The sequence below is a fragment of the Solea solea genome, chromosome 20, assembly GCF_958295425.1.
Source record: "Solea solea chromosome 20, fSolSol10.1, whole genome shotgun sequence".
Taxonomy (NCBI): Eukaryota; Metazoa; Chordata; class Actinopteri; order Pleuronectiformes; family Soleidae; genus Solea; species Solea solea.
In genome coordinates, this window is record NC_081153.1 from 22,689,833 (window position 1) to 22,717,332 (window position 27,500).

Below are 27,500 nucleotides of genomic sequence, written 5' to 3' on the forward strand. Positions count from 1 at the left end.
TTTAACTTCATTTATTAATTTATTTCTATTAAAATATACAATACAAATAATATATAGATATATTACAGCATTGTAGAGTAGTATATATATATATATATATACACTGTATATATATATGACGTGTACAAATATATACTACTCTACATATCTAATATTTACATATTATATTTAAATACAGATACAATGACCGTGCGACTTTAATATAAATCTAACATTCAAAGTTAAAATAAATAAAACAATAATAATATACAAACCTTCAAACTTTCAGGTTAAAACGTTTCCATTAATAACAAAATAACACGTCAACAACAAATCTATGGATCACACCGAGCATCTAATGACAGCGACGTCATGATGTCATCAGGACAGGCCGAGGTAACGCTGCCCTCTGCTGGACACAGTGAGCGCCGAGCATCCGCAGAGGCGGAGCTTATCACCGCCGACAAACGTCGCTGCCAAACTATAAATACGTCATATCTTCATACACAAACCACATGTTTGAATTCTAAATGACTCATTTCTCGCCTCAAATGATGTTAAAACTTTGTTCCAAAGAAAAATATTTATTTCAGATTTATATTTCTATTATCTGCTGCTATGCTCCGCCCAAATGTATTCTGGGATACATGGCCATCGCAAGTACGCTTAAGTCACCTCCGATGCATACTTGGTAAAAATGGGCGGAGCGAGAACACTTCTGGGTTTGAGAACCGTCCTCGCTGTTCGCTTACTTGAGAATTGGAACAGAACTTGGACTGAGACTGATGACGTTTTCACAAGTACGGGAGTACGCAAGTACACACAAGTACACACAAGAACACAAGTATGCACAAGTATGGATATTGAGAAATGGCCAAAGTCTTCAAGGCAGAGGGGGCGGAGCTCTATCCAGTTCTTATAATACATCCATGGAGGAGCTATGGCGGTGAGAGGAGTGGTCAGGTTTCCTGATGACATCATCAACAAACAGAAGTGCCTTTCCACTGTGCAGAGCCCAGGAAAACAATAAAAGCCTATTTTCTCAGCAGCGGCTGAACTGTTTGTTGTGAAACTTTAGAGTTTCATAAACGAGGTCATGACGCAGATGTCGCCTTTAAAATCATGAACATGACTGAAGTTAAAGAAAGAAAAGAGTAACAACGGGCACTTCCTCTGACTTACTGTGTTGTTAGAAAAACAGAAAAACTACTGCAGTGGGAATAAATATCCTGACTGGACCTGAAAGAGGCTTCAGACAGCACTGACTGCACCGTGAGCGCCCCCTGCTGCTGAGAACCCTCATGTTTTATTCAACACGTCCTGTGTGCTGTGATGTTAAAATCCCTGATTTTCTCTGTTCTCAAACTTCACTTTCCTGTTGTCTGTCTGTCTCACAGTGAGATAAAGACGTCGGGACATAGACGTTATGACCTGTGAGTCTTTTGTTCCCTCGTTTCACCGCTGACCTTCAGGTCGTCTCTTTAATCCAGTTAAATTGTGTAGATTATCGTCTCGTCTCATTGGTTGCAAAATATAAAGATTGACTCGACTACATGATGTCATGACGGTGTCATTCCTACATTAGTTTTACATCTACATAAAGTTTAGGTTGTTTATTATTGTCCAGTGAAAAAACAACATTAACAAAAACAAATAAATCCTATTCATGTGTTCACAACCCTAACCCGACACGTCAAACTAATCTGAAACTACAGTCATTTATGATGAATTAACGCTGACGTCAAGAATAACAACAATAACATTAATATCAAATAAAAAATCAGGTTATACACCTCCTCCACCACAGGAGGGCAGCAGTCAGTCAGCGTCGATGCTCAGGTGAGCTCCTCTTTCTTTCCTTCCTTCCTTCCTTTTTCGATGGTCTTTCTCTTTTTTCTTTCATTTTTTTCTGTTTTCTTTTATTTTTTGTTCATTCGCTCCACCTTGCTTTCTTTTTCTCCTTCCTTCCTTCAACAATCTTTAAATCATAAAAATACATATTTTAATTTCAGTTTTTTTTAATGACATCACCGTAGCTGGGTTTTTTTTTCAATCGTAAGCAACTTAAATACGGTTGCCACGGAGACAAACACACAAACACACAACAGCAACGGTCGCACTTCAGTTTTATTGTTCTGACAAAATCAATCAAGTAAAAAATAAATTACTTTTACTAGATTTTTTTATATATATTGAAAAACAACCTGGTTGGAGGTGAAGAAGGAAACATGGAAACATCACATTCAGTTCCTCATGAACCTGAACGCCTCACGAACATCACACTGACAATAAACCCAACACATCTGTTATACCACTGATCTCCAGCAGGGGGACAAACAGAACAAGTCATACTTGAGTTATTTTGGATAAATGGTTAAAATCTGAAGGTTCTTTAATAAAAAAATGAGTCAGTGGTAAAGATTCTCCTCAAAACATCATCTTCGTCTTCATCATCATCATCATCATCATCATCATCATCCATGAAACAAAAACACGTTGACAAAGAAATGATTTCCATATTAGTTTGTTTTTGGACTTTAATACTGAGACGTCTCACCAAACATGAAATTTATATAGATTTGTTCAAATAAACATTTTTATGACTTTAATAGTTTTGAAGAAATGATGAAAGAAAAAAAACCTGCAAAATTACAGCACGGGTTAGAATATTTTGTACTTACTGCAAATTGATTCCTTTAATCTTGTAAAACATGTTTACGTGATTTGTGTTTCAGAGTCAGCTGAGACGTCTGTTTGTTTGTTTGTCTGTCTGTTTGTTTATCTATTTGTTTGTTTTTCTGTCTGTCTGTTTGTTTGTCTGTCTGTTTATCTATTTGTTTGTTTGTCTGTCTGTCTGTTTGTCTATTTGTTTGTTTGTTTGTCTGTATATCTATTTGTTTGTTTTTCTGTCTGTCTGTTTGTTTATCTATTTGTTTGTTTTTCTGTCTGTCTGTTTATCTATTTATTTGTTTGTCTGTCTGTCTATCTATTTGTTTGTTTTTCTGTCTGTCTGTTTGTTTATCTATTTGTTTGTTTGTTTATCTATTTGTTTGTTTTTCTGTCTGTCTGTTTGTTTGTTTGTCTGTCTGTTTATCTATTTGTTTGTTTGTTTGTCTGTTTGTTTATCTATTTGTTTGTTTTTCTGTCTGTCTGTTTGTTTGTTTGTCCGTCTGTTTATCTATTTGTTTGTTTGTCTGTCTGTCTGTTTGTCTATTTGTTTGTTTGTTTGTCTGTATATCTATTTGTTTGTTTTTCTGTCTGTCTGTTTGTTTATCTATTTGTTTGTTTTTCTGTCTGTCTGTTTGTTTATCTATTTGTTTGTTTTTCTGTCTGTCTGTTTGTTTGTTTATCTATTTGTTTGTTTGTCTGTCTGTCTGTTTGTCTATTTGTTTGTTTGTTTGTCTGTATATCTATTTGTTTGTTTTTCTGTCTGTTTATCTATTTGTTTGTTTTTCTGTCTGTCTGTTTATCTATTTATTTGTTTGTCTGTCTGTCTGTCTATCTATTTGTTTGTTTTTCTGTCTGTCTGTTTGTTTATCTATTTGTTTGTTTGTTTGTCTATTTGTTTGTTTTTCTGTCTGTCTGTTTGTTTGTTTGTCTGTCTGTTTATCTATTTGTTTGTTTGTTTGTCTGTTTGTTTATCTATTTGTTTGTTTTTCTGTCTGTCTGTTTGTTTGTTTGTCTGTCTGTTTATCTATTTGTTTGTTTGTCTGTCTGTCTGTTTGTCTATTTGTTTGTTTGTTTGTCTGTATATCTATTTGTTTGTTTTTCTGTCTGTCTGTTTGTTTATCTATTTGTTTGTTTTTCTGTCTGTCTGTTTGTTTGTCTGTCTGTCTGTTTGTCTATTTGTTTGTTTGTTTGTCTGTATATCTATTTGTTTGTTTTTCTGTCTGTCTGTTTGTTTATCTATTTGTTTGTTTTTCTGTCTGTCTGTTTGTTTGTTTGTCTGTCTGTTTATCTATTTGTTTGTTTGTCTGTCTGTCTGTTTGTCTATTTGTTTGTTTGTCTGTCTGTCTATTTGTTTGTTTGTTTGTCTGTATATCTATTTGTTTGTTTTTCTGTCTGTTTATCTATTTGTTTGTTTGTCTGTCTGTCTGTTTGTCTATTTGTTTGTCTGTCTGTCTATCTATTTGTTTGTTTTTCTGTCTGTCTGTTTGTTTATCTATTTGTTTGTTTGTTTGTCTGTCTGTTTGTTCATCTATTTGTTTGTTTTTCTGTCTGTCTGTTTATCTATTTGTTTGTTTTTCTGTCTGTCTGTTTATCTATTTGTGTTTTTCTGTCTGTCTGTTTGTTTATCTATTTGTTTGTTTTTCTGTCTGTCTGTTTGTTTATCTATTTGTTTGTTTTTCTGTCTGTCTGTTTGTTTATCTATTTGTTTGTTTTTCTGTCTGTCTGTTTGTTTGTCTGTCTGTTTATCTATTTGTTTGTTTGTCTGTCTGTCTGTTTGTCTATTTGTTTGTCTGTCTGTCTGTCTATCTATTTGTTTGTTTTTCTGTCTGTTTGTTTATCTATTTGTTTGTTTGTTTGTCTGTCTGTTTGTTTATCTATTTGTTTGTTTTTCTGTCTGTCTGTTCATCTATTTGTTTGTTTTTCTGTCTGTCTGTTTATCTATTTGTTTGTTTGTTTGTCTGTCTGTTTGTTTATCTATTTGTTTGTTTTTCTGTCTGTCTGTCTGTCTGTCTGTTTATCTATTTGTTTGTCTGTCTGTCTGTCTGTTTGTTTGTTTGTTTGTCTGTCTGTTTGTTTTTCTGTCTGTCTGTTTGTTTGTTTGTTTGTCTGTTTGTTTGTCTGTCTGTCTGTCTGTCTGTTTGTTTGTCTGTCTGTCTCTTTGTTTGTCTGTCTGTCTGTCTGTCTGTTTGTTTGTCTGTCTGTCTCTTTGTTTGTCTGTCTGTCTCTTTGTTTGTCTGTCTGTCTGTTTGTTTGTCTGTCTGTCTGTTTGTTTGTCTGTCTGTTTGTTTGTTTGTTTGTTTATCGTCAGTGATTATTCGTTAACGAGGCACTTAACTAACCAAGTACAAAAAAGCAAAACAACAATTTAAAAACGACATGTCGTGAAAATGAACATGACGACACAAACAGCTGATCCTGTTGCCATAGAGACAAGTTGAACAAAATCAAAATGTCGTGTTTTCTTGAGGTTAATTCAATGGCAGAGATGATAGCCCCGCCCCCTCGCCAAAGTCCTTATGAAAACCCTCCACATCAGGCACTTGTTGATTTGTCCATGAGCTCAAAACATCCAATCAGAGGACGGCAAAAGGCCCGTCATCCTCCAATCAGTTAGTTAGTCACTCCTCTCTGTAGTCGCCTCTTTGGGCCGGCCCTTTGCTCCTCCCCCTCCGGGCTCCGTGAGCTGCGGTGGACGCTGGGGGACATCAGCTCAGTGTGGTCCAGTGCGGGGTCATCGGGCTCCACGGGCCGTGGCGCCGGGTAGTTGGGTTGGTAGTAGCGGTAGAGGTCGTCGTCCTCGACCTCGCCGTAGTTCTGGAAGACGTTTTGCGGCAGTTGCACTGCAGGGACAGCGCCGCCGTCAGTCACTTCCTCATCCTCTGCGTTACCAGCCAATCAGGCAGTGAGCCCGCCAGAGTGCCAAACAGGCAGACCATTAGTCAGAGCCCAAAACAAATATGGCCGACCCGCCACCACAGGAAGCAATGAGGGATTATGATTGGGTTAGCAAGACAAAGAGAGAGGGGGCGGGGCAAGATGGAAGGAGCAAGAGACACAAGGGGGGAGGACAAGGGTTACCAAGGATTAATATGGATTACCGAGCGTTAACGAGGGTTACTATTGGTTACCTAAAGTATCACAGCTTAGCAAGAGCTTTGTCAGAGTTACCACGTGTTACCGAAGGTTAGAGGGAAGTTTACGACAAAAAGCAGCAAACTAAAAGTTACAACAAGCAACAATGTTTGACTTTAATGTGACAAACTGTATGTTCTTCATGTCACAATCAAAATATCTGGCTAATTTTAAGGTTGTCTGGATGTAATCTGCCATTTTTCTTTCAGGTTACAGTAAAGTGCAAAGTGGATGCAGTCGCTGTCATGAAGGTGAGCTTAAGTTTGTCAAAGGAGATTCTCTCAATTTAGTTTGTTTTGTGAAACCTGTGGTTTAAAAAAGAGGCGTGGATGATTGTAATCTAGAAGGAAAAGTCAGTAGAGGACGATCGTGTCAGTGCGAGTTCACGCAAACACGAGAACGGAAAACACTTCCAAAGAGTTTGAGAGAAAAATCTGAACGAGATTCAGTCAACATGCAGACCTTACTCACAGCAGCACCCCCTGCAGGCTGCAAGCTGCATAGCACCGCTTAGGCGGCTGCACAACCTTGAACCTCAACACACACACAGACATTAAGGCAATCATGCAGTTAAGAGACACAGATGAGTCACGGACAGTTTGAAACAAACTCTCACGTTCACATCGAGGGAAAGCGCAGTTTCATTTGCACCACATGACTCACACAACTATGGATCCACAAATACTAGCATGGAGCTAATGATGGCGCTAACTGTGTTGATCGCTCACAGCTGCTGTCCCTTCACTTCTACACAAGACGGTCAACACAAATTGATCATTTTCACAATTCGTTTGTGTGACTCGCGTCACCGGACGTGAATGAATATGTGTTTTATCTAATATAATATAATCTGAACTAAACTAAACTAATCTAATCTAATCTAATCTTCTCGAATCTAATCTAATCTAATCTAATCTTCTCGAATCTAATCTAATCTAACCTAACCTAAACTAAACTAAACTAAACTAAACTAAACTAATCTAATCTAATCTAATCTAATCTAATATAAACTAATCTAATCTAAATTTATCCAATCTAAACTAATCTAATCTAATCTAATTTAATCTAATCTAACCTAATCTGATCTAATCTAAACTAAACTAATCTAATCTAATCTAATCTAATCTAATCTAATCTAATCTCACCTCACCTCACCTCACCTAATCTAAACTAATCTAAAGTAATCTAATCTAAACTAATCTAATCAAATCTAATCTAATCTAATCTAATCTAAAATAATCTAAAATAATCTAATCTAATCTAAACTAAAGTTATCTAATCTAATCTAATCTAATCTAAACCAATCTAATTCTAGTCATGTATGATTCGTTTTGGTTTTGGTGTGAATGCACCATAAAAGCCTCAGACACACACACACACACACACACACACAGTATCTGAAGGTGAAACCACTTCAGATACGGTGATGCGTTCAGGGACACACGGCCCTTGTTTCATTCATCGATGAATGAAACAAACTTCATGCTCAGTTACACTTTATTTACACAAACTGCAGCTGATGAAGTCGTCAGTAACCATGGAGATAAAGCACTGAAACTGTGACTGTGTTTGTTTTAGTTCCTGTGCAGCTGATTTCATTCAGTCATTTATTATTTATTATTTATTTTTTAATGCCACTTCTATTGTTTGCACTAACTGTTTTGTGATGTTACCTGTTAACGTTGTTTCACTTGTCTTTCATGGTAAAATAGTTGTTGGATAAATGTATCGCTCTATTTAACATGCTCCAAGTATTCCACTAGAGGGAGACATTTTCAGCTGCTAAAGTCATGAGGAGGATCCAGGTCTTTTCTTTGAGGAGAGTTGTTGGCAACTAATGGACTAGATTTGTGTCAGTATTTTCAAACACTTTATGAATCGAGCAAAAACTAAAATTAATCACAAAATCGAAATACACAAATTGCAATTTAATCATTAAAAAATATTTTTCTAATATTTTTCGTGACTTGGGAAGCAGCCTGCTGATTGGCTACTGAGTTTTGTAGCGACAGCTCCATGGACCGGAAGAAGTCACAGGCTTGGAGTCGCTGTCCGTCTGGAACTTGTTCCCAAAATTTTCCCCGTCGACATCCAACAAAGTATCTAACGTTTATAATCCGACAAACATTAGATACTTAGTATTATTTTGTCGGAGTGCCAGACGGACAGAAAACTCCAATCAGCAGCCAATCAGCAGGCAGCTTCCTATGGTCAGAATCACATAGAACAAATGAGGGAGTACAAACGCTAAAGACTCGAGCAAACAAAAAGCTTATTTTCAAACAAATAAAAAAAATATTTATTATACAAATATTTTTCAGTGATTCAATTTATATTTTATTTGCAATTTGTGCAATTTTGATTTTGTGTTTCATTTTTGTTTTTGCTCGATTCATAAAGTGTTTGAAAGTATTGACACAAATCTAATTCACACAATAGCTGCTAATATCTAGCGATTCCACCATGTCCGGCTACCGTAGCATAGCAAAGATGAACAATCAACAAAGTTCAAAGCACAAAGATCTCATGATTTTCTCAGCAGAAAACAGCTGCCTCTAGTGGCAGAAGAAGTGAAACACAAGTATGGGTGTTTTGCTAAATGTATCCATCAATTTATTTTAAGAGTGAGTCACACTGAGATGAGGAAGTTGTGCAGCATTAAATGTGCATCTGTGCGATCAAGTCAAAAACAAATAACATCGGGAAACATTTAGTAGCAGCTAGCAACAGCAGTAACTGCTGGCTGAAGTATAGCGCCCTCTGTTGTCCAGTAAAATCCATTCAAACGTCCAGGATCCACTGAAACCTCTCCACAAAACATCTATTTATCCAAATGACGTTAGCAACTTCTACCAGTAAACAAACACACAACACCAGTTTAAATAGCTCAACCCTACTGGTGAAAATAAGAAGTGCTACTGTCAAGAGGAGATAAAAACAAGGTATCATGTTGTTCAGTGCATCATCTCCACTGTTAAGTTTCTTAGTTTCTCTGCATTTGTTGTTGGAACGTCCTCAGCCTAAAGTCTCGTGCTGCATTCAAGGCCTTCCTACATACCTCCAACATTGTAACCCACACAGGAGTTCGGGTCACAGTATCCCGGTGGCCCTGCAGGGCCAACAGGTCCAGGGATACCAGGCCGACCGGGGGTTCCAGGATTCCCTGGTCGCCCTGATGGACCCTGGTTCCCGGGTCTGCCCTGTCCCTGTGCACCTGGGAGGAGAAGATTTCAATGGTTAAAAAAAAACTAAAAATCAAACAAGAAAAATGTATTTATCACCTCTTTTCACCACATTATTATGATTATATGAAGGAGTGAAACTGTTCCGAAGGCCTTCATTTACCAGGTGGTCCTGTTGGTCCTCTGGGACCTTGGATTCCAGTCCCTGGTGATCCCTTATCACCCTTCTCTCCTGGTTGACCTGGTTAATGAAACAGCATTTTCAGCAATTGAGTGTAGCGTCAAACTCACACCCGACTTTGAACAAAACATCCAACAACTCAGAGTCAGACCAGGTCCGGCTACAATTCCTCTGTCTGAACATTGAGCTTCTTATTCTTATGCTACATTATTCTTATATTGGGTTTCCTAAGAACGAGGTAGTCCAGAAGAACAAGAACAAGAAAGTTCTTCCCTGTCACTGGAACACAACAACACATCTGTTTGTATGACTGTATCCGCTCTGATGGTCTTGTTGAATGTCTTACCTCTTTCTCCAGGTTGCCCGTTCTGCCCGTTCTGTCCTGGGAATCCAGGTCTTCCTGATGGTCCCTGCTCTCCCTGAGGCCCTGGGGATCCCTGACGACCAGGTTCTCCGGGGGGTCCTGGCACGGTGCGGATGGACACTGGTGGACTGGGTGCGTGGTTCAGGATGGAGTTGTAGCGCGCCATGTGACCTTGAAAAAAGAGGTCGGGGAACATGAAGGCCAGGAACACGTGGAGAACCTGAGTCCACTGGTTGGTAACCACAGGATATCTTATTCTACCACGTTTGCTTCCAATTGGAGCCTCGATTACCTTCAAACAAACACTGGTGACTGAATTCACTAGTATCTGTGCGTCATTGTAATGGGAATCAGGTGATTGGTGATCGGTCTCTCCTGGATTAGATCCAGGCCACGGGATGTGCAGTGGAGGAAATATGAAGCAGACCAATCACAGCTCTGAATTTTCTGAAGCTGCGACGCGTACTTACATTTACCAGGGTTCCCACTGGCCCTTCAAGGTCATTGAAAGTTTTTGAAAATGGCCCTAAATAGACATGGGTCATTGAAAATGCTTGAATTTTGTGCCATAAAGAAGTGAAGTTGATATTAAGGTAAATATCTCGCTTGTTTGTGACAACGCCACCTACTGTTTCATCTAGGCCTACGCAGGACACGTGGAGTCATAAAGACTAGCGGGGTTGTGGACACTGTCCACTGTCTCTGACGTTGACGTGAGAGTTTGTGCAGAACAATGAGCGAGTAAAATCAAGAAAGAGAGAGAAAATGATGACGTGATGTCTGGTATATGAACATTCCAAGATCTCTGTCTCACCAAAGACAAAATCACAAAGACTAACTTTGACCAAGATCCCAAGGACAATCACTTGTCCATACGCAGTGTGCTGCAAATCAATAAAAGAAGACGCCATGGACGAAGACACTCTTACAAGTTGTTCTCCCATCTTAAGCTGACTCAGCACATTCGTTCCACATCCACACGGAAACGGCACAAAACAAAAAACAATATTTTTCTTTGCCCTTTCGAAAACGTTCCCCATAAAGACGGCGTCGTTTCAGGAAATATCTCGGACACAAAACGCTGTAGTACATACGCCAGGCCTGTAAGTGGCTCTGTCACGCTGTTAAAGAAGAGTACCAACTCTTAACACGAAGATGGCGACGGCAAATGCAAATGCAAGAGGAGAGTCTCTGGTTTTGGTTTGGAACTTCTTCGTGTGGGCGGCCCACAGTCCCTGAATTTGAGGTCAACCAAAGCGTGGGAACCCTGATTTACACACAACGCTCTGAAAATGTAGCATGGAGACATAAATCAAACAGTACTCACTCTGGATCAGCTGCTCGCACACTTGTCTGGCGATGGCCTGAACGGATGCTGTGGACTGCAGGTCGCCCTGGAAACAGACGAGCAGACAAGATGGTGACACGTCTTTTCTTTGTTAGCGTCGAAAGACATCGTCGGTTTCATAGCAACAACGAGACAAATTGGGATTCTTCCTTCTTACCCGTTCACCTTTCTCACCCTTGCCTCCTAGAGGACCCTGCAACAGAGAAGAGCTGAAATATCAACAACTGTATATAGAACATTAATGACTGTATAGACGATCAACGACTATATAGATGATCAACGACTGTATAGACGATCAACGAGTGTATAGACGATCAATGACCGTATAGACGATCAATGACCGTATAGACGATCAACGACTGTATATATAGACGATCAATGACTGTATATGGACGATCAACGACTGTATAGATGATCAACGACTGTATAGACGATCAACGAGTGTATAGACGATCAATGACCGTATAGACGATCAATGACCGTATAGACGATCAACGACTGTATATATAGACGATCAATGACTGTATATGGACGATCAACAACTGTATAGACGATCAACGACTGTATAGATGATCAACGACTGTATAGACGATCAACGACTGTATATATAGACGATCAATGACTGTATATGGACGATCAACGACTGTATAGACGATCAACGACTGTATAGACGATCAACGACTGTATAGACGATCAACGACTGTATAGACGATCAACAACTGTATAGAAGATCAACGACTGCGTATATAGACAATCAACGACTGTATAGATGATCAACGACTGTATAGACGATCAACGACTGTGTATATAGAAGTGTGTTTTTGATGGACTTCCGGGAAGGTGCATGGAGTAGTAGGCTGGGTGGCATCAGAACTCTCGACAGTCAAGTGTAAAACTCCCCGAAAATTCGAATCACTAAAGCTTGTAATCACACCGACTGTAATGTGACCGGGGACAAGCTGGAACGGGAAGGAAAACTCGACTCGCTCAGGCTAAAAACACGACGACAGACGCAGAAAAGGCCTTTGACTGTGTCAATTGGAGATTTCTGTATCAGGTTTTGGGAAAACTAGGGATTCATGAACAAATTATACAATGTTTCCAGGGCCTCTACCAAAACCATCAGCGAGGATAAAAATGAACGGACACCAGGGCTTTTCGCTGATGATGTTATTGTGGCCCTTCAAGACCCAGATAGGACATTTCCTAATCTGATGTCGATATTAGAAGATTATGGTAAATAGCAAAAACACAAGTTCTTACACTGAATTATTCCCCAGGCCGAGAAATTAGAGAAAAATATAAAATAAAATGGAATTCCAAAGTAATTAAATACCTGGGTGTGGTATTGACAAAAGACCACATTTAAACATTTGAAATTAATTATAAAAACATTAACAATAATATCAAAACAGATATCGGGCGGTGGTCTGCTTTTAACATGGACTTAGAGACACGAATCGAGGTAATAAAAATGAATGTGGTACCGAGACTGTTATATCTTTTCCAGTCCATCCCACAGATGATTCCAGACACACAATTCAGACACTGGGATAAACTTATATCGAGATTTATCTGGGCCGTAAAAAGACCGAGGGTCAGGTATAAGACACTTCAACTACCAAAAGAAGAGGGGGGGCTGTCCTTGCCTAATCTGAAACAGTACTTTTACGCAGATCAAGTAAAAAATGTAGTGGTTTCTATTTCTGTGTCTTTAATGATGTGGTTAAAAAGAATGATCGGTATCTGTGTAAAATACTGTTGATGGCTTGTAAAAAAGTTATAACAAAATGCTGGTATAAATCTGAGTCTCCTAGCATTAACCAATGGATGGACAAAGTGAAGGAAATGTGTTTCGTGGAAAAGATGACTTTCTCTCTCTGATCTAGAGGAGCAACCTTTCCCAGGAAATGGGAGAAATGGTCTGCTTTTATCAAAACATCTGAGACATTATTTATAGGACTTTTAACTGAGGAGCCCCCATGTTTTTGTTTTATTTTCTTGTCTGTTAGTTGTCGCTTATACTGAAAATACGAAATAAAAAGTTTGGTGTGTTTTCAGTTCTTGGAGGATCGTGACATTGAGGACATGTCACTGCTCTGTATTTCTGTGTTCTCTGTGTTCAGGTGACAACATGAACTCATTACACTCTGCACCAGACGTGAGAGAGCGTGAGCCCTGGACCTTCAGACTGTTAATCCTGTGTTAATCCTGACTGACGCAGGGATTCCTGTTTACTCAGTGTCCAACATTAGCGCAGCAGCTTTTGTCAGAGCGGTCTCTGACTGACAGACTCACCGGAGGTCCCAGATCTCCCTGTTTGCCTGAAGGCCCCGTGTTTCCTGGAGCTCCGGGGGCTCCTGGTGTTCCCTGAAGACATGAAGACAGCTCAGCCACAGTTAAAGGGACAGCTCTGGACATACAGTATCATCAGCACTGACTAAACTCCTCAAACATGCATCATTACTTACGATGTTTCCTGTGGTGCCCTGTCTGCCCTGCAGGCCGTCTTTACCAGGCAGACCCTGTGAAGCGCAAGCTCGACATGAATAACTGCCGATCATCGGGATACTACACGTCTACGATGTGTACCAAGTGTTAGTGGAGTAGTCTTTAGTCCAAGTAATGTTGGCCATGTTAGTGTTGTCGTAGTAACAGAGTGTTTGATGTTGCCACTCACTCTGGGTCCCGGTGGTCCCTCTCTGCCCGGGGCTCCAGGTCGACCAGGAACTCCCTAAAACACCAGGAATAGGTCAGAGGTCAGAGCAGGTCTGAGCACCTGTTCACACCCTGGTAATCTGATCACAGATCTTGATCTTGATCTTGTCTTCAAGCTGTTTTCAGACATTAATCGTGCTCAGCACAAGTTCATTCACACTGACTGTGTGACCGTGTGAACCATGTGACCATGGAAGGTGATTCTTTCCCCTGAAATCGTTTGCTTTTGTTTCTTTAGTTTCTTTCATGGCCGACTCTTTCACGCTCATGCTTTCTTTCTTACCTGCGTTCCTTGTTGTCCAACATCACCTTTCTGTCCTTTCTCTCCAGGTGATCCCTGCAGGTTAAAACAATCACAAAATAATCATCCACCAGGGGGAGCCCTGCCTAAGGATGGTATCTACCAACATTGAAACAGAACTGATTTACTGTGAAATAAATACCACAGACGTTCGTATGTGAGCTTGATCCAAGTTTTTCAATCATGGATCTTTGAATATATTTATTTATCATTAAGTCTTTCGGGGGGGGGGGGGATTTCTTACTGGTGGCCCAATGATCGAGCGTCCACTGGGTCCTTGTGGTCCTGGAGGTCCCTGAGGTCCTGGAACACCGTTATCACCAACTGGACCAGTGGGGCCCTGAAGAGAGAGAGAGACAGAGAGAGACAGAGAGAGAGACAGAGAGAGAGAGGCAGAGAGAGAGTGAGACAGAGAGAGAGACAGAGAGACAGAGAGAGAGGCAGAGAGACAGTTTTATAGTTTTTGAATTGTTGTGGTTTTGTTAAACAAACCTAAACTAATCTATCCACACTAAACCTAACCTAAATCTAACCTAAACTAATCTAACTTTACCTCACAGTAATTTAAGTCAGTTGGTCACATGACACAGAAGCTGTGGAAAAAAACTTGAATCTTTAAATTGTTAGTAAAAATATTTTTAAATAAAATACAAAATAAAAGCTGACGTTCAGTCGATGTATATTTGATGAACTCGTCTATGAAACTCTGAACTTTAACAAAGTTTAATCAGCTGCAGAAAAACTAATCCATGGGTTTACAAACGTGAAATGTCAAATGTGTTAAAGTGGACGAGCTGTGTTGAAACTTCCTGTCACCACTTCCTGTGAAAGTGTGGACTGAGATTCTGAGAAATCACTGATGAAAATCAGACAAAAAAAGGAAAAGAAAGATCTCCAGCGTTTAAAGCAGACGGACGAGGAGTCACAACAACTGCGCTGAAAAATGTCCATTTATGAAGATCCAGACGCGACGCTCGCAAATATGAGATACATCAAAGGAGTCGGAGAGGACAGAGGCGAGCGAGTGGAGAAGATCATCGACATATACGAGAGCGTGGGGGATCAGGACCAAGGTTTGTCAGTGGTGAACACACTGTAAAAAAACTCAGGTTTAAGTCACTGATTACCCACTCTTTATGTTGTTGTTTATGTTCAGTTACTTCATAAATCAAAAAAATACAATGCATGAATTCCTGACTTTTACATTACATTACATGACAGTTCATTACATTACATTACATTACAGTTCATTACATTACATTACATTACAGTTCATTACATTACATTACAGTTCATTACATTACATTGAGCAGACACTTTTATCCAAAGCGACTTAATAAGTGCATTAAACATTTGGGTACAAACAAGAGCTAGAAGTAAGTAAGTGCTTCATTTTTTTTCTTTCTTTTTTTGTTATTGTTGTCTTAGTCGAGCTAGAGCCGAAAGAAATGTGCTTTTAGTCAGAGCAGACGGATGAGGAGTCACAACAATATATATATACATATATGTATATATATACGTATGTATACATATATGTATACATACGTATATATATATACATATATGTATATATATATACATATGTATATATACATATATACATATATATACATATATATGTATATATGTATATATACATATGTATATATATATATACATATATGTATATATGTACTGTATATTTATATACATATATGTATATTAATATATGTATATTCATGTGAGAAATACAATCTTAAAATATTAATTACATGCACTTTTTAAAAAAGGAGATTGTTGCACAGCTTTTAAGGAAAAGTTCAGGACTTATTTTTCTTTTCAAAGTGTTATCTCAGTGGGTCGCCATGGTAACCAGAGGCTAAGAACAACAGGATGACAAGCCAGACACTTCCTGCTCTTTTCACAAGATTAGGACAGGAGATAATGTTTTACACATGAAGACTGTAAAAAAAGAAATGCATACGGTTCTGTATGCATCACGGTTTTTGGGCCACGGTAACGGTTTCGATATCTTAACATAAAACTACTCAGATTAGCAAAGGCAATATTGCATTTTTAAAATAATTAAAAGCACATATATAATCAAACCACAAACTTTATTTAAACAATAGTGTACTATCAGATGTAATTAAAGAGCAAACATAAAAACACACGAATGAACTTAAACAAAACCAGTCTCGTTCACTCGTCATCGTTTCTGCTCTGTTCAGGCAACATCACACACACACACACACACACACACACACACACACACACTGATGCCTCCATCACTCAGTTCAAATGTCTGATTTGAGTGAATTCAGCATCTGAAATCGTTCCTTCAGATTGACCTCAGTGACACAAAGTGACCACACGAGGCTGCAGAGGGCCAGCAGCTCCCGTGTCCCTGCGTGGATTCACAGACTTGAGTTTCCTGTTGTAAAGTGTGTCTGACAGTGAGATATAGACGTGATCATGTGACATAGATGTCGTAGATTTTGTGATGTCTGTGTTTCTCCGTGTTTCGCCTGCAGCTCAGAAACCTCGTGACACTTTCAGAGTGGACGCACTGATCGTGGGCGTCCTGTGTGTCCTGCTTGTGGTGGGGATTATCATCATGTCCAAACTCTGTGAGGAAATCGTCTCATTTCAAACACCATCCCTGGATTCAGTGGAAACCCTGATGAAGTCATGTGACTCTCTCTCTCTCTCTGTGTCAGACGTTCAACTCTTCCAGGAAAAAGAGAAACTCGGCGACTCTTTCTCGCAGCTGCAGGCCGAGCACGCCGCGCTGAGCAGGGATTACTGTCACACAGCTGCAGGTGAGAGCGACTGTTTGTCATTGAAGTGGCTGAGACTGGTGCTGACCCGCTGTCTGTTGAAGGGTGGAGGCGATTTCGATGCAGCTGTTACTACAAATCCACACAAGAGAAAAACTGGCAGCAGAGCAGCGACGACTGCGGGACCAGAGACGCACACCTGGTCATGATCGACGGCAGAGACGAACAGGTGAGTCCTGGTCATGATCGACGGCAGAGACCAACAGGTGAGTCCTGGTCATGATCGACGGCAGAGACCAACAGGTGAGTCCTGGTCATGATCGACGGCAGAGACCAACAGGTGAGTCCTGGTCATGATCGACGGCAGAGACCAACAGGTGAGTCCTGGTCATGATCGACGGCAGAGACCAACAGGTGAGTCCTGGTCATGATCGACGGCAGAGACCAACAGGTGAGTCCTGGTCATGATCGACGGCAGAGACGAACAGGTGAGTCCTGGTCATGATCGACGGCAGAGACCCACAGGTGAGTCCTGGTCATTATAAGGATCCTTATTATAAGGAACTCGTCCAAACGGACATATGACATATGAAAGAAAAATGACGACTCATGCGACAACTAAAGCAGTGTCGTGTTTTCTCCCCCTCAAACTGTCAGGAGTTTGTCAGTGAGATGAGCAAAAGTGCTGAGTCATGGATCGGCCTGCAGTTAGAAAAGAAACAAGACTGGGAAAAGACATGTGTCTGGATGTGGACGGACAAGTCTGCGTTGGAATATCAGTGAGAAATCCTCTCTCCCGTCTCTTACACGTTCATTTACGGCCACAGTGATGATGCTTTTTTGAAATTCTCCCGTCTTCTTCAGACACTGGAGCGTGAACACGAGCATCTGCCGCGACGCAGCTCACGGATCCACGGCTTTCATCGACCTTCAAGGAAAATGGTCCCACACCAACAATGGAACCAAACACTGGATCTGTGAGAAACCGATCTACGACCAGAGCAACGCGTGGACCACGTGACTGTGATGTCATCAGAGACAGCACACACACACACACACAATAAAACTTGACCACTACTATGTGTGCGACTGATTCACTGGGTTTGGCAGCCATGTTAGGATCCTATGTCAGGGTGGAGTGGCTCAGTGGTTAAGACCAGTACGGTACCTGTGTGCGAAAGACATCATGGTCGCAAGTTCGACTCCACCCCTGGCTGATTGTACCCAATTCCATGGTAAGTCGCTTTGGATAAATAGTGTCTGCTAAATGACATGTAATGTGAGTGAGTCTGAGTTCAGTGGTGAGACCTTCATGTTGAAAACTGGCAGCAGCAGCAGCGGCGGCGTGAGATTCACTTAGAACCATCATTCTTATGAATGAATGTTGATCAAATGGGGGGTGGGGTTTTCTTCTAGCTTGAATCAAATAATAAGTTATATAGTACTTAGTATAGTAAGATGCCTATATTATTTAATATAGATATATATCAAAAACATCAATGCAATTTCAACATTGAAGCAAAAAAGTATCTATAAATGCAAGCAATGTCCGTCTGTCCAGCAGTTTGGTTGACAGGCAGGGCCGACTGAGGGGCGACTGCTCTGGAGTACACACCTCACATTTCCAGTGTCTCTGCATCTCTGCATCTCTGCATCTCTGCATCTCTGCATCTCTGCATCACCACCAACAACAATAACGTTTTCTAAATGTGCAGCATCCACACTGAGAGACCCAGAAATGATTACCCTGGAGACAAAGGCTTCTCACCTGTGTTTGTGCGTCGTCCTGTTACACAGAGGTCAGTTCAACGCTGATGACTCTTTGCATCGCTCTACAACACCACAACTGTTTCTCAACAAGAAATCCTCAAACAAGTTTCCATGGTTACCATCTACGCAATCGGTCACTACGGTCTCTTTGAGACGCAATTTGTTCTGCACACCTGCGACTACTTCCTGTTACTGCTAATGTTTTTACGACAGTTGTGTGCAAAAGTGTTTGCCTCCTTCCTGATTTCTTATTTTTTTGCATGTTTGTCACACTTAAATGTTTCAGATTTAAATATTAGGCAAAGACAACACAATTTAACACAACATTTTTAAGTGATGATTTTTTTTATTTATTATGGGGAAAAAAAGTATCCAAACCTACATGGCCCCATGTGAAAAAGTAATTGCCCCCCTTGTAAAATCATCAGGTCACTGTGGTTAGTCACATCTTTTGGAAAATGTTACTTGCCACACCCCGACCTGATTACTGCCAGACCTATTGAATCAAGAGACCACTTAAATAGAACCTGTCAGACAAAGTGAAGTCGGCCAAAAGATCCCGAAAAAGGAAGACGACATGCCGCGATCTAAAGCTTTGGGACTCCAGAGAACCACGGTGAGGGCCATGATTCACAAATGGAGAAAACATGGAACAGTGGGCAACAAGAATGACCCCAACAGTGCAGCGACGACTCATCTAAGAGGTCACAAAAGAACCCAGAACAACATCTAAAGAACTGCAGGCCTCACTCAGTGTTCATGACTCCACCATAAGAAAGAGGCTGGGCACAAATGGCCTGCATGGCACAGTTCCCAGACCAAAAAGAACATCTTGATGATCCCCAAGACTTTTGGGAAAATCCTCTGTGGACTGACGAGACAAAAGTTTAACTTTTTGGAAGGTGTGTGTCTCATTACATCTGGTGTGAAAGTAACACCACGTTTCAGAACAAGAACATCATCATACCAACAGTCAAATATGGTGGTGGTGTAAGTGTGATGGTGTGCGGCTGTTTTGCTGCTTCAGGACCTGGAAGACTTGCTGTGATAAATGAAACCATGAATTCTGATGTGGCTGAATGACAACAATTCTGCAAAGATGAGTGGGTTAAAATCCCTCCACAGCGTTTGTAAAAGACTCTTTGCAAGTTATCACAAACGCTTGATTGCAGTTGTTGCTGCTCAACCAGTTATTAGGTTTATTTTTAGGTTTAGGGGGCAAACACTTTTTCACACAGGGTCACGTAGGTTTACATTTGTTTTCCCTCCCTTAATAATAAAAAAACACATTGTGTTTACTTGTGTTGTCTTTGACTAATATTTAAATTAGTCTGAAACATTTAAGTGTGACAAACATGCTAAAAAACAAGAAATCAGGAAGGAGGCAAACACAGTTACAACTCTAAGTGCTGAAATGAAAGATTACTTTAAAAAGGGGTATTTTATTTTATAAGTATAACCACTGTACGCTCATTTGACTGCTAAGTATTATGGCAAATGTTTTATACAGGAAGTCGTGAAAAGCCAAAGTTGGTGGTTGAAAGGAAATAAAAACAAAAATAAAGTATGGTCAGCTGGTTCATCGTTGTCAGCTGCACAGTAAAGGTTTCGTTGCACGAATAAAACATAAGATAATATAAAAACATGCTTTTCATTTTGTATTGAACTTCTTCAGCTCTCAAAAATGCACCAGAATATAAGAAATCACATCTACCAGATTCAAAATGTTCTGGGGGAGGAGCCCCAGACCCCCATTCCCATACACACCCACTCTTGATCAAATAGGGCGGTCCTTATGCATCTGTGCCAGGGGAAGAGTCGTTCATAATCTGTCTGTATTCATACAATTGATAATGTAACATCATAGTGTGACGTGTCAATAACCGTCCAGCACAGGTGACTACCCGTGGTTGGAGGAGGGGCCCCCAAATCAAATTCTGCTTAGGGCCCCCTAAAGGCTCGGTCCGGCCCTGCCTGTATGCATGGCATCTATTTTATATTTTATATGAAACAATATATTTGTCTGTGCTCAATAAAAACTTCTATCCTGATAAACAAAGTCAACGTTTTCCTCAGTGAGAAACAAAGAGAACTGAACACAGCACTCACCACTGGACCCGGCTCTCCACGATCTCCCCGGGCTCCTCTGATTCCTGGGCCTCCCTGTGGTGAAACAAACATCACACGTGTTTAATTCACAGCACGTTAACGTCTTCTGTGAGGAGAAGAAACCTGAGTTTGAAAGTAACTAAAAGTGTCTCACCGGAGGTCCAGCAGGACCGACGGGGCCTTTGCTGTCCTGGGTGCAGGTGCAGGCTTTGGGCAGGGCCGGGCAGTCTGCCTCCTTCCTCTGGATCATCAATCGCAGCAGTGATTGATTGATTGATTGGTTGTTGGATTGATTGAGGATGATGCAAACACAAAAATGACATGTTAGTAAGTCTAAAGGATGAGTACCACAAAAAAAACTACCAAAATGATGACTTCGTAGCTCTAAACAATAAATGATCTCAAAATATTTTGTCAAAAAACAAACTTCCATCAACACGATTAAAGTGAATTCCTTCAAACATCTGCTTTGACCTCACCAGACCAGGAAGTTCGCAGCACTTGTCTCTGTTGGCCCATGATGTGCTGCACACGATGTCAAAGATCTGGAGCTGGAACTGTGAAGGAGGATATTAATATTACAGACTCACAGATGAACCTACTGATCGTGTGGAGCTTCAGTTTAAAGCTTAAAAACAGATCTTCATAGATCGTTGTGTACAAAGACTTAGCTTTAATAGTTAGCTTGATATTTAAGGTTAGCTTCATGTAAAGGGTTAGCTTAGCTTCATGGATAGGATTAGCTTTACCTTAAGGTTAAGGTTTATTTTTTTTTTTTTTTTTTAAATATTAACTTTGTATAAAGGTTTAGCTTTAAGTTATTTAAGTTTTAAATAATCTGAGTTCATGTCCTGATATATAGATTTATGTGGATATAAAACTGCACACAGGCTGTTTCTCTGGACTCATGAAAGGTTTGAGAGTGACAATACACTCTAAACTACACTGTAAACTACTCTGTTAATACACTGTAAACTACTCTGTAAACTACGCTGTAAATACACTGTAAACTACTCTGTTAATACTCTGTACACTACACTGTTAATACACTGTAAACTACACTGTTAATACACTGTAAACTACTCTGTTAATACTCTGTAAACTACACTGTTAATACACTGTAAACTACACTGTTAATACTCTGTAAACTACTCTGTTAATACACTGTAAACTACACTGTTAATACACTGTAAACTACTCTGTTAATACACTGTAAACTACACTGTTAATACTCTGTAAACTACTCTGTTAATACACTGTAACCTACTGTGTTAATACACTATAAACAACACTGTTCATACACTGTAAACTATGCTGTTAATACACTATAAACAACACTGTTAATACACTGTAAACTACTCTGTAAACTATGCTGTTAATACACTATAAACAACACTGTTAATACACTGTAAACTACTCTGTAAACTACGCTGTTAATACTCTGTAAACTATACTGTTAATACACTGTAAACTACTCTGTAAACTACGCTGTTAATACACTGTAAACTACTCTGTTAATACTCTGTAAACTACTCTGTTACTACACTGTAAACTACACTGTTAATACTCTGTAAACTACTCTGTTAATACACTGTAAACTACACTGTTAATACACTGTAAACTACTCTGTTAATACACTGTAAACTACACTGTTAATACTCTGTAAACTACTCTGTTAATACACTGTAACCTACTGTGTTAATACACTATAAACAACACTGTTAATACACTGTAAACTATGCTGTTAATACACTATAAACAACACTGTAAACTACACTGTTAATACACTGTAAACTACGCTGTTAATACACTATAAACACCACTGTTAATACACTATAAACAACACTGTAAACTACTCTGTTAATACACTGTAAACTACAATGTAAACGACTCTGTTAATACACTGTAAACACACTGCAAATACACTGTAAACAACTGCTAAAAAGTCACTAGTTTATGTATTTGTGTCGTCACTGTGGTTTTAAGCAGCCGTGCTGTGATGACTCCGCCCACGTTGAGGAGGAGCTATGAGGTCATGGAAAACCAGACCAAACCTTCTTGAGTCGAGCCGTGCTGTGCCGGGACTATGTCGTGTAAAAGCGTGTGTGTGTGTGTGTGTGTGTGTTAGTCACCGGTGCAGAGTTGTCCTTGTTCCCTCTGGAGCGAACCATCCGGCCCAGAACCTCCCTCCCGTCAGTGGTAATGTTCCCCGCAGCGTTGATGCTTTTCTCTGCCACCATCTTGCAGTCAATCATCACTCTGGCGCTCGTCTTGCTGATGGCGATGTGAAGCTGAAGAGAAAGAAGACTCCATCAGTCTTCTCCTTTTTTAAACTTGATTTTGTGAGTGTGTGCGTGTTTACACTCTTCACTCTCCCACACCAAAGGGGAGACCAGCAGGTCTACTGCTGCCTCGTGTGGTCACTTTGTGTCACTGAGGTCAATCTGAAAGAAGGATTTCAAAACACTGAAGTGACAAAATCCGACATTAGAAGTTAGTGATGGGGGCAGCAGTGGATCAGCAGCTCCTGTGTGTGTGTGTGTGTGTGTGTGTGACGTTAAAATCACTGGTTTTCTCTCTGAGCTTTGGTGTGGGAGAGTGAGTGGTTTACACACTTCAGTTTCCTGTTGGAAAAGTGTGTCTCACAGTGAGATAAAGACGTGATCATGTGACGTAGACATCATAGACTTGAGCTGACATGTTAAAGTGGCTAAAATCCTTTGTGTCTCAGGCCGGTTCTCAGCTGCAGGGGGCGCTCATGTGTCTGCACCTTATGTAACCACAGTTCTCTGCTCTGTGTCAACATGTTGTCATGTGAGACAGGATAGGGTTAAGAAAACGTGAAGATAAAGTCATTTTTAGATGCTTTTATACAGGGACGTAATTAACATTCACAACAGTACAAATTAAAAAAGTAGCGTTTGAATATTTTGGCAGAGAAATGAACAAAGCAGCGAAAACACACACACAGCTCTAAAGAAAACAGGTCATAAACCTTAAAATAAAAAAGCCTGCTCTGTAATTTTCTAAATATAATTGTGACACATCAGCACGACACAACTGCAGCTGTCGCACTTTCAGACCGCAACTCTGTTCTTTACGTGAACGCAGCATTTTTCTTCCTTTGGAGACAAAAGACAAACTCTGCGACAGTGGAGAGACAGACAAACAAACAAACACACAAACACACAAACACACAAACAAACACACACACAAACAAACAAACACACACAAACACACACACACACAAACAAACAAACACACACAAACAAACAAACACACACACAAACAAACAAACACACACACAAACAATCAAACACACACACACACAAACAAACAAACACACACACAAACAAACAAACACACACACACACAAACAAACAAACACACATACAAACACACACACAAACAAACAAACACACACAAACACACACACACACACAAACAAACAAACACACACAAACAAACAAACACACACACAAACAAACAAACACACACAAACAAACAAACACACACAAACACACACACACACACAAACAAACAAACACACACAAACAAACAAACACACACACAAACAAACAAACACACACAAACACACACACAAACAAACAAACACACACAAACAAACAAACACACACACAAACAAACAAACAAACAAACACACACACAAACAAACAAACACACACAAACACACACACAAACAAACACACAAACACACACACACACAAACACAAACAAACAAACACACACACACACACAAACACAAACAAACAAACACACACACAAACAAACACACACACACACACACACAAACACAAACAAACAAACACACACAAACAAACAAACACACACACAAACAAACAAACAAACAAACACACACACAAACAAACAAACACACACAAACACACACACAAACAAACACACAAACACACACACACACAAACACAAACAAACAAACACACACACACACACAAACACAAACAAACAAACACACACACAAACAAACACACAAACAAACACACACACACACACACACAAACACAAACAAACACACACACACAAACAAACAAACACACAAACACAAACAAACAAAGGGCTCCACTGATCAGTCAGTAAAACAAGTCCGAAACCATGTCACTCACAGACGTACGGCTACTTCCTGTTACTGTTGATGTTTTTGAACCATGAAAATCCATTTATTTTATTTGATGAGATATCTACAGGAAGTTATAAAAATATGAACAGTCAGTGGCTCTTATTTTGAAGGGCAGGATGAGAGGAAGTAGTAAAATAAAAGAGGTGCACATTAACCACTCAGGTACAAATGCCTTGATTTATTTCATACGAATAAAGAATAAAGCAAAAAGGAGCATTTTATTTTATAAGAATAACAACTAAAATGAAAGATAACATAAAAACGAGTTTGTGACTTCTAAGATAAAGAAATAAAAACGTAATGTTATCATATTTAAATGTCACTGACCTTATGGAAGCTGCCGTAGAAGAGCTTTTTGATTTCTTCCCCCTCAAATGTCACCGTCTGAAACTCTGCTTTGTAGTCGTTGTTGAAGAAGGTCAGAGTTTTTCCTCCGTCTGCAGGGAAACAAACAAACAAACAAACAAACAAACAAACAAACGTGTCTGAAATGTCCTCCTTCATTCTACGACTGTGTGTGGGCGGAGACTCACTGTCCAGGATGACGCCCACCAGCGGCTCGTCGTTCTTGTTGAGGATTTCCCACACAGCGAACGGCTCCTCGGGCGTGTCGGGCAACAGCCTGAAGAGCAGAGTGATGGTGTAGTCTGAGGGAAGACCTTCAGGGTGGATGAACCTGTGACGGAGGAGGAACGTTAACATGCTGTTGTTCTGAGAATGTCTACAATTCACCCATAGAGGGAGCTAAGACAGCGTAAAGAACCCAATTCACTTTCATAATTAACAAGAAAAACTATGGCTGCGTGGCTAATGGAATAACTGCTAAAGGTACAGCGAAGAAAATACATAAATGCAAAAATAAATAAAGAGAAATTCATTTTATTCCATACCAAAGGTCATTGTGGCTAAGGGTTAACGCTAACCCTTATTTTCATGGTAACTAACAAAGGAGCTGCTCACAGGTCATAGTGGCTAATAAAACAGCTGCTAACTGGTTATGAACATGGTTGCTAATGTAATAACTGATAAAGGTACGAGAAAAATACAGAAATAAATAAACAACAAATAATTTAACCCCATATCAAATGTCATGTGGCTAAAGTAGTAGCTAACTAAAGTACAAAGGGACATGTAGTAGCTGCTACCTGGTTATTTTCATGGTAACTAACAATGCAGCCGCTAACAGGTCATAGTGATAGCTAATGTAGCAGCTGCTAAACGTACAATGTAAAACAAACCCAAATAAATAAGCAAAAATTCATTTTACACCATATCAAAAGTCATTGTGGCTAAAGTAGTAGCTACCTTAATTAGATAATAACATATGGTGACTGCTAACTAGTCATGGTAGCTAATTTAGCAGCTGCTAACCAAACACGGTGACATTAATAGCTAACTACAGTCAACACTGAGACTGTGGTGAAACTGATTAGCGTGTGAAATGTTTGAATCGCACCTGGTCGGCTGAGCGAGGAGTGCGTCACTCTGCACGTGGAAACATGGGAAGGTGTTGAAGGTTCCGGGTACCATGGAAACGCCGGGGACGCCGCTGTAGCGATTCTCCACCAGTCCAAACAGCTCCATCATGTGAAAACCTGACGACAGGTGGCACAAATGCAGCGTGAGCGTCACCTACAGCGACCCCTACAGGCCGCCGTATATATTCACCCCGCACAGTTTGCCTCCGTTTCTCTCACCTGGCATCATGCTGCCGCTCATCGGTATGGACGGACAAGCTGCAGCAACAGAGTGGAGTCGTTGAGTAAGAGGAAAGTAAACACTGGAATCATCGTTGTTATTGGTTGTTATTGGTTGTTATTGGTAACTCACTGGCTGTCGCGGCTTCACACACGAACGTCACCAGCTTCTCCTCGATCTTCTTGAAGGCGTCCAGGTCGTCCACGAAGAACACGTGTCTGTCGCTGGGTTTGCTCGCGATGCTCACCAGCTCACCGTAGTCGGCGTCGGCAAAGCCGATCGCAAACACGATGTAACCTTCACAGAGCGTCGGAAAGAAGAGCTTTTATTTTCTTAACACAAATAAGAAGAAGAGGAAGAGGAGGAAATTAGTGAGTGAGTGAGTGAGTGAGTGACTGACTGAGAGTGTAAGTGAGTGAGTGTGAGACTGGAAACAACTTTATGCCACATTTCATGGAGCAAGACAAAAACAAAAACATGAGAGTTCTGACCTTCCATCTGCATCACCTTGGAAACCTTGTTGACGTCGTCCTGGGATCGACCATCAGTGAGGACCACGAGGACGTTGGGGATTCCCCGCCTGACTCCGCCCTCTGATGTGAAGATTTTATCCTTTACGTGCTGGATGGCTCGACCTGATTGGACGAGCAGAGAGGCCAAAAATATGTTGGGGCGGAGGCTGCATCTTTCCTTGTGACTTATTATGGTCTGAGTAAAATGTATTATTTTTAATACGCCCCCACCCCAAACACACACCTGTCTTCGTGTTCCCTCCCTTGTAAGAAATGCGTTTGATGGCGTCCAGCAGTCCTTCTTTGTCGCTGTACGAGTTGAGCTTAAACTCAGTGCGAGCGTCGTCACTGAACTGGACCATGGCCACCTGAGACACACACACACACACACACACACACACACACACACACACACACACACACACACACGATCTGTTCAATTAAACCACAGCTGCCACATTTATCAAATGTCAGATTGATAGATAAAAAATACCTATATCCACCAGTTACCCTTTTATGAAAGGGTCAGGTCAGTACCGATATCACAAACGTGAGTATTTACCGATATCACAAACACGAGTATTTACCGATATCACAAACACGAGTATTTAACGATATCAC

At 40.3% G+C, this 27,500-nt stretch overlaps 2 protein-coding genes across 4 annotated transcripts in view; one reads left to right on the forward strand and one right to left on the reverse strand.

The window, feature by feature from the left end:
• Window positions 1-4,915: 4,915 nt before the first annotated feature.
• LOC131447199 (collagen alpha-1(XIV) chain-like) overlaps window positions 4,916-27,500 on the reverse strand; it is a 59,371-nt gene continuing 36,786 nt past the window's right edge. For 2 of the 3 annotated variants that reach the window (XM_058618770.1, XM_058618768.1), the window contains 22 exons: window positions 27,124-27,247; window positions 26,859-27,002; window positions 26,500-26,664; window positions 26,367-26,405; window positions 26,126-26,264; window positions 25,203-25,345; window positions 24,997-25,106; window positions 22,646-22,804; window positions 20,993-21,070; window positions 20,668-20,754; window positions 20,514-20,567; window positions 14,120-14,215; window positions 13,858-13,911; window positions 13,537-13,590; window positions 13,328-13,381; window positions 13,155-13,226; window positions 11,014-11,049; window positions 10,836-10,902; window positions 9,491-9,679; window positions 9,127-9,204; window positions 8,840-8,995; window positions 4,916-5,528 (listed from right to left, as the gene is read on the reverse strand). In XM_058618770.1, coding sequence (XP_058474753.1) covers window positions 5,260-5,528; window positions 8,840-8,995; window positions 9,127-9,204; window positions 9,491-9,679; window positions 10,836-10,902; window positions 11,014-11,049; window positions 13,155-13,226; window positions 13,328-13,381; window positions 13,537-13,590; window positions 13,858-13,911; window positions 14,120-14,215; window positions 20,514-20,567; window positions 20,668-20,754; window positions 20,993-21,070; window positions 22,646-22,804; window positions 24,997-25,106; window positions 25,203-25,345; window positions 26,126-26,264; window positions 26,367-26,405; window positions 26,500-26,664; window positions 26,859-27,002; window positions 27,124-27,247 — 2,367 coding nt within the window. In that variant the 3' untranslated portion in view covers window positions 4,916-5,259. The remainder of the gene's footprint in view (window positions 5,529-8,839; window positions 8,996-9,126; window positions 9,205-9,490; window positions 9,680-10,835; window positions 10,903-11,013; window positions 11,050-13,154; window positions 13,227-13,327; window positions 13,382-13,536; window positions 13,591-13,857; window positions 13,912-14,119; window positions 14,216-20,513; window positions 20,568-20,667; window positions 20,755-20,992; window positions 21,071-22,645; window positions 22,805-24,996; window positions 25,107-25,202; window positions 25,346-26,125; window positions 26,265-26,366; window positions 26,406-26,499; window positions 26,665-26,858; window positions 27,003-27,123; window positions 27,248-27,500) is intronic. The other variant, XM_058618769.1, reaches the window with a different exon arrangement.
• Window positions 14,653-17,711, forward strand: LOC131447201 (natural killer cells antigen CD94-like). Its single transcript, XM_058618771.1, has 6 exons — window positions 14,653-14,948; window positions 16,389-16,484; window positions 16,575-16,676; window positions 16,739-16,863; window positions 17,292-17,413; window positions 17,499-17,711. The coding sequence occupies exons 1-6, from the start codon at window positions 14,819-14,821 to the stop codon at window positions 17,653-17,655; spliced, it is 732 nt and encodes a 243-aa protein (XP_058474754.1). The 5' UTR covers window positions 14,653-14,818; the 3' UTR covers window positions 17,656-17,711.

Coding starts and splice junctions, on each gene's coding strand:
- LOC131447201 (XM_058618771.1), top strand. CDS start 14,819: ATGTCCATTTATGAAGATCCAGACGCGACGCTCGCAAATATGAGATAC. Junction 16,485..16,574: donor TATCATCATGTCCAAACTCT/GTGAGGAAATCG, acceptor TCTCTGTGTCAG/ACGTTCAACTCTTCCAGGAA. Junction 16,864..17,291: donor TCGACGGCAGAGACGAACAG/GTGAGTCCTGGT, acceptor TCAAACTGTCAG/GAGTTTGTCAGTGAGATGAG.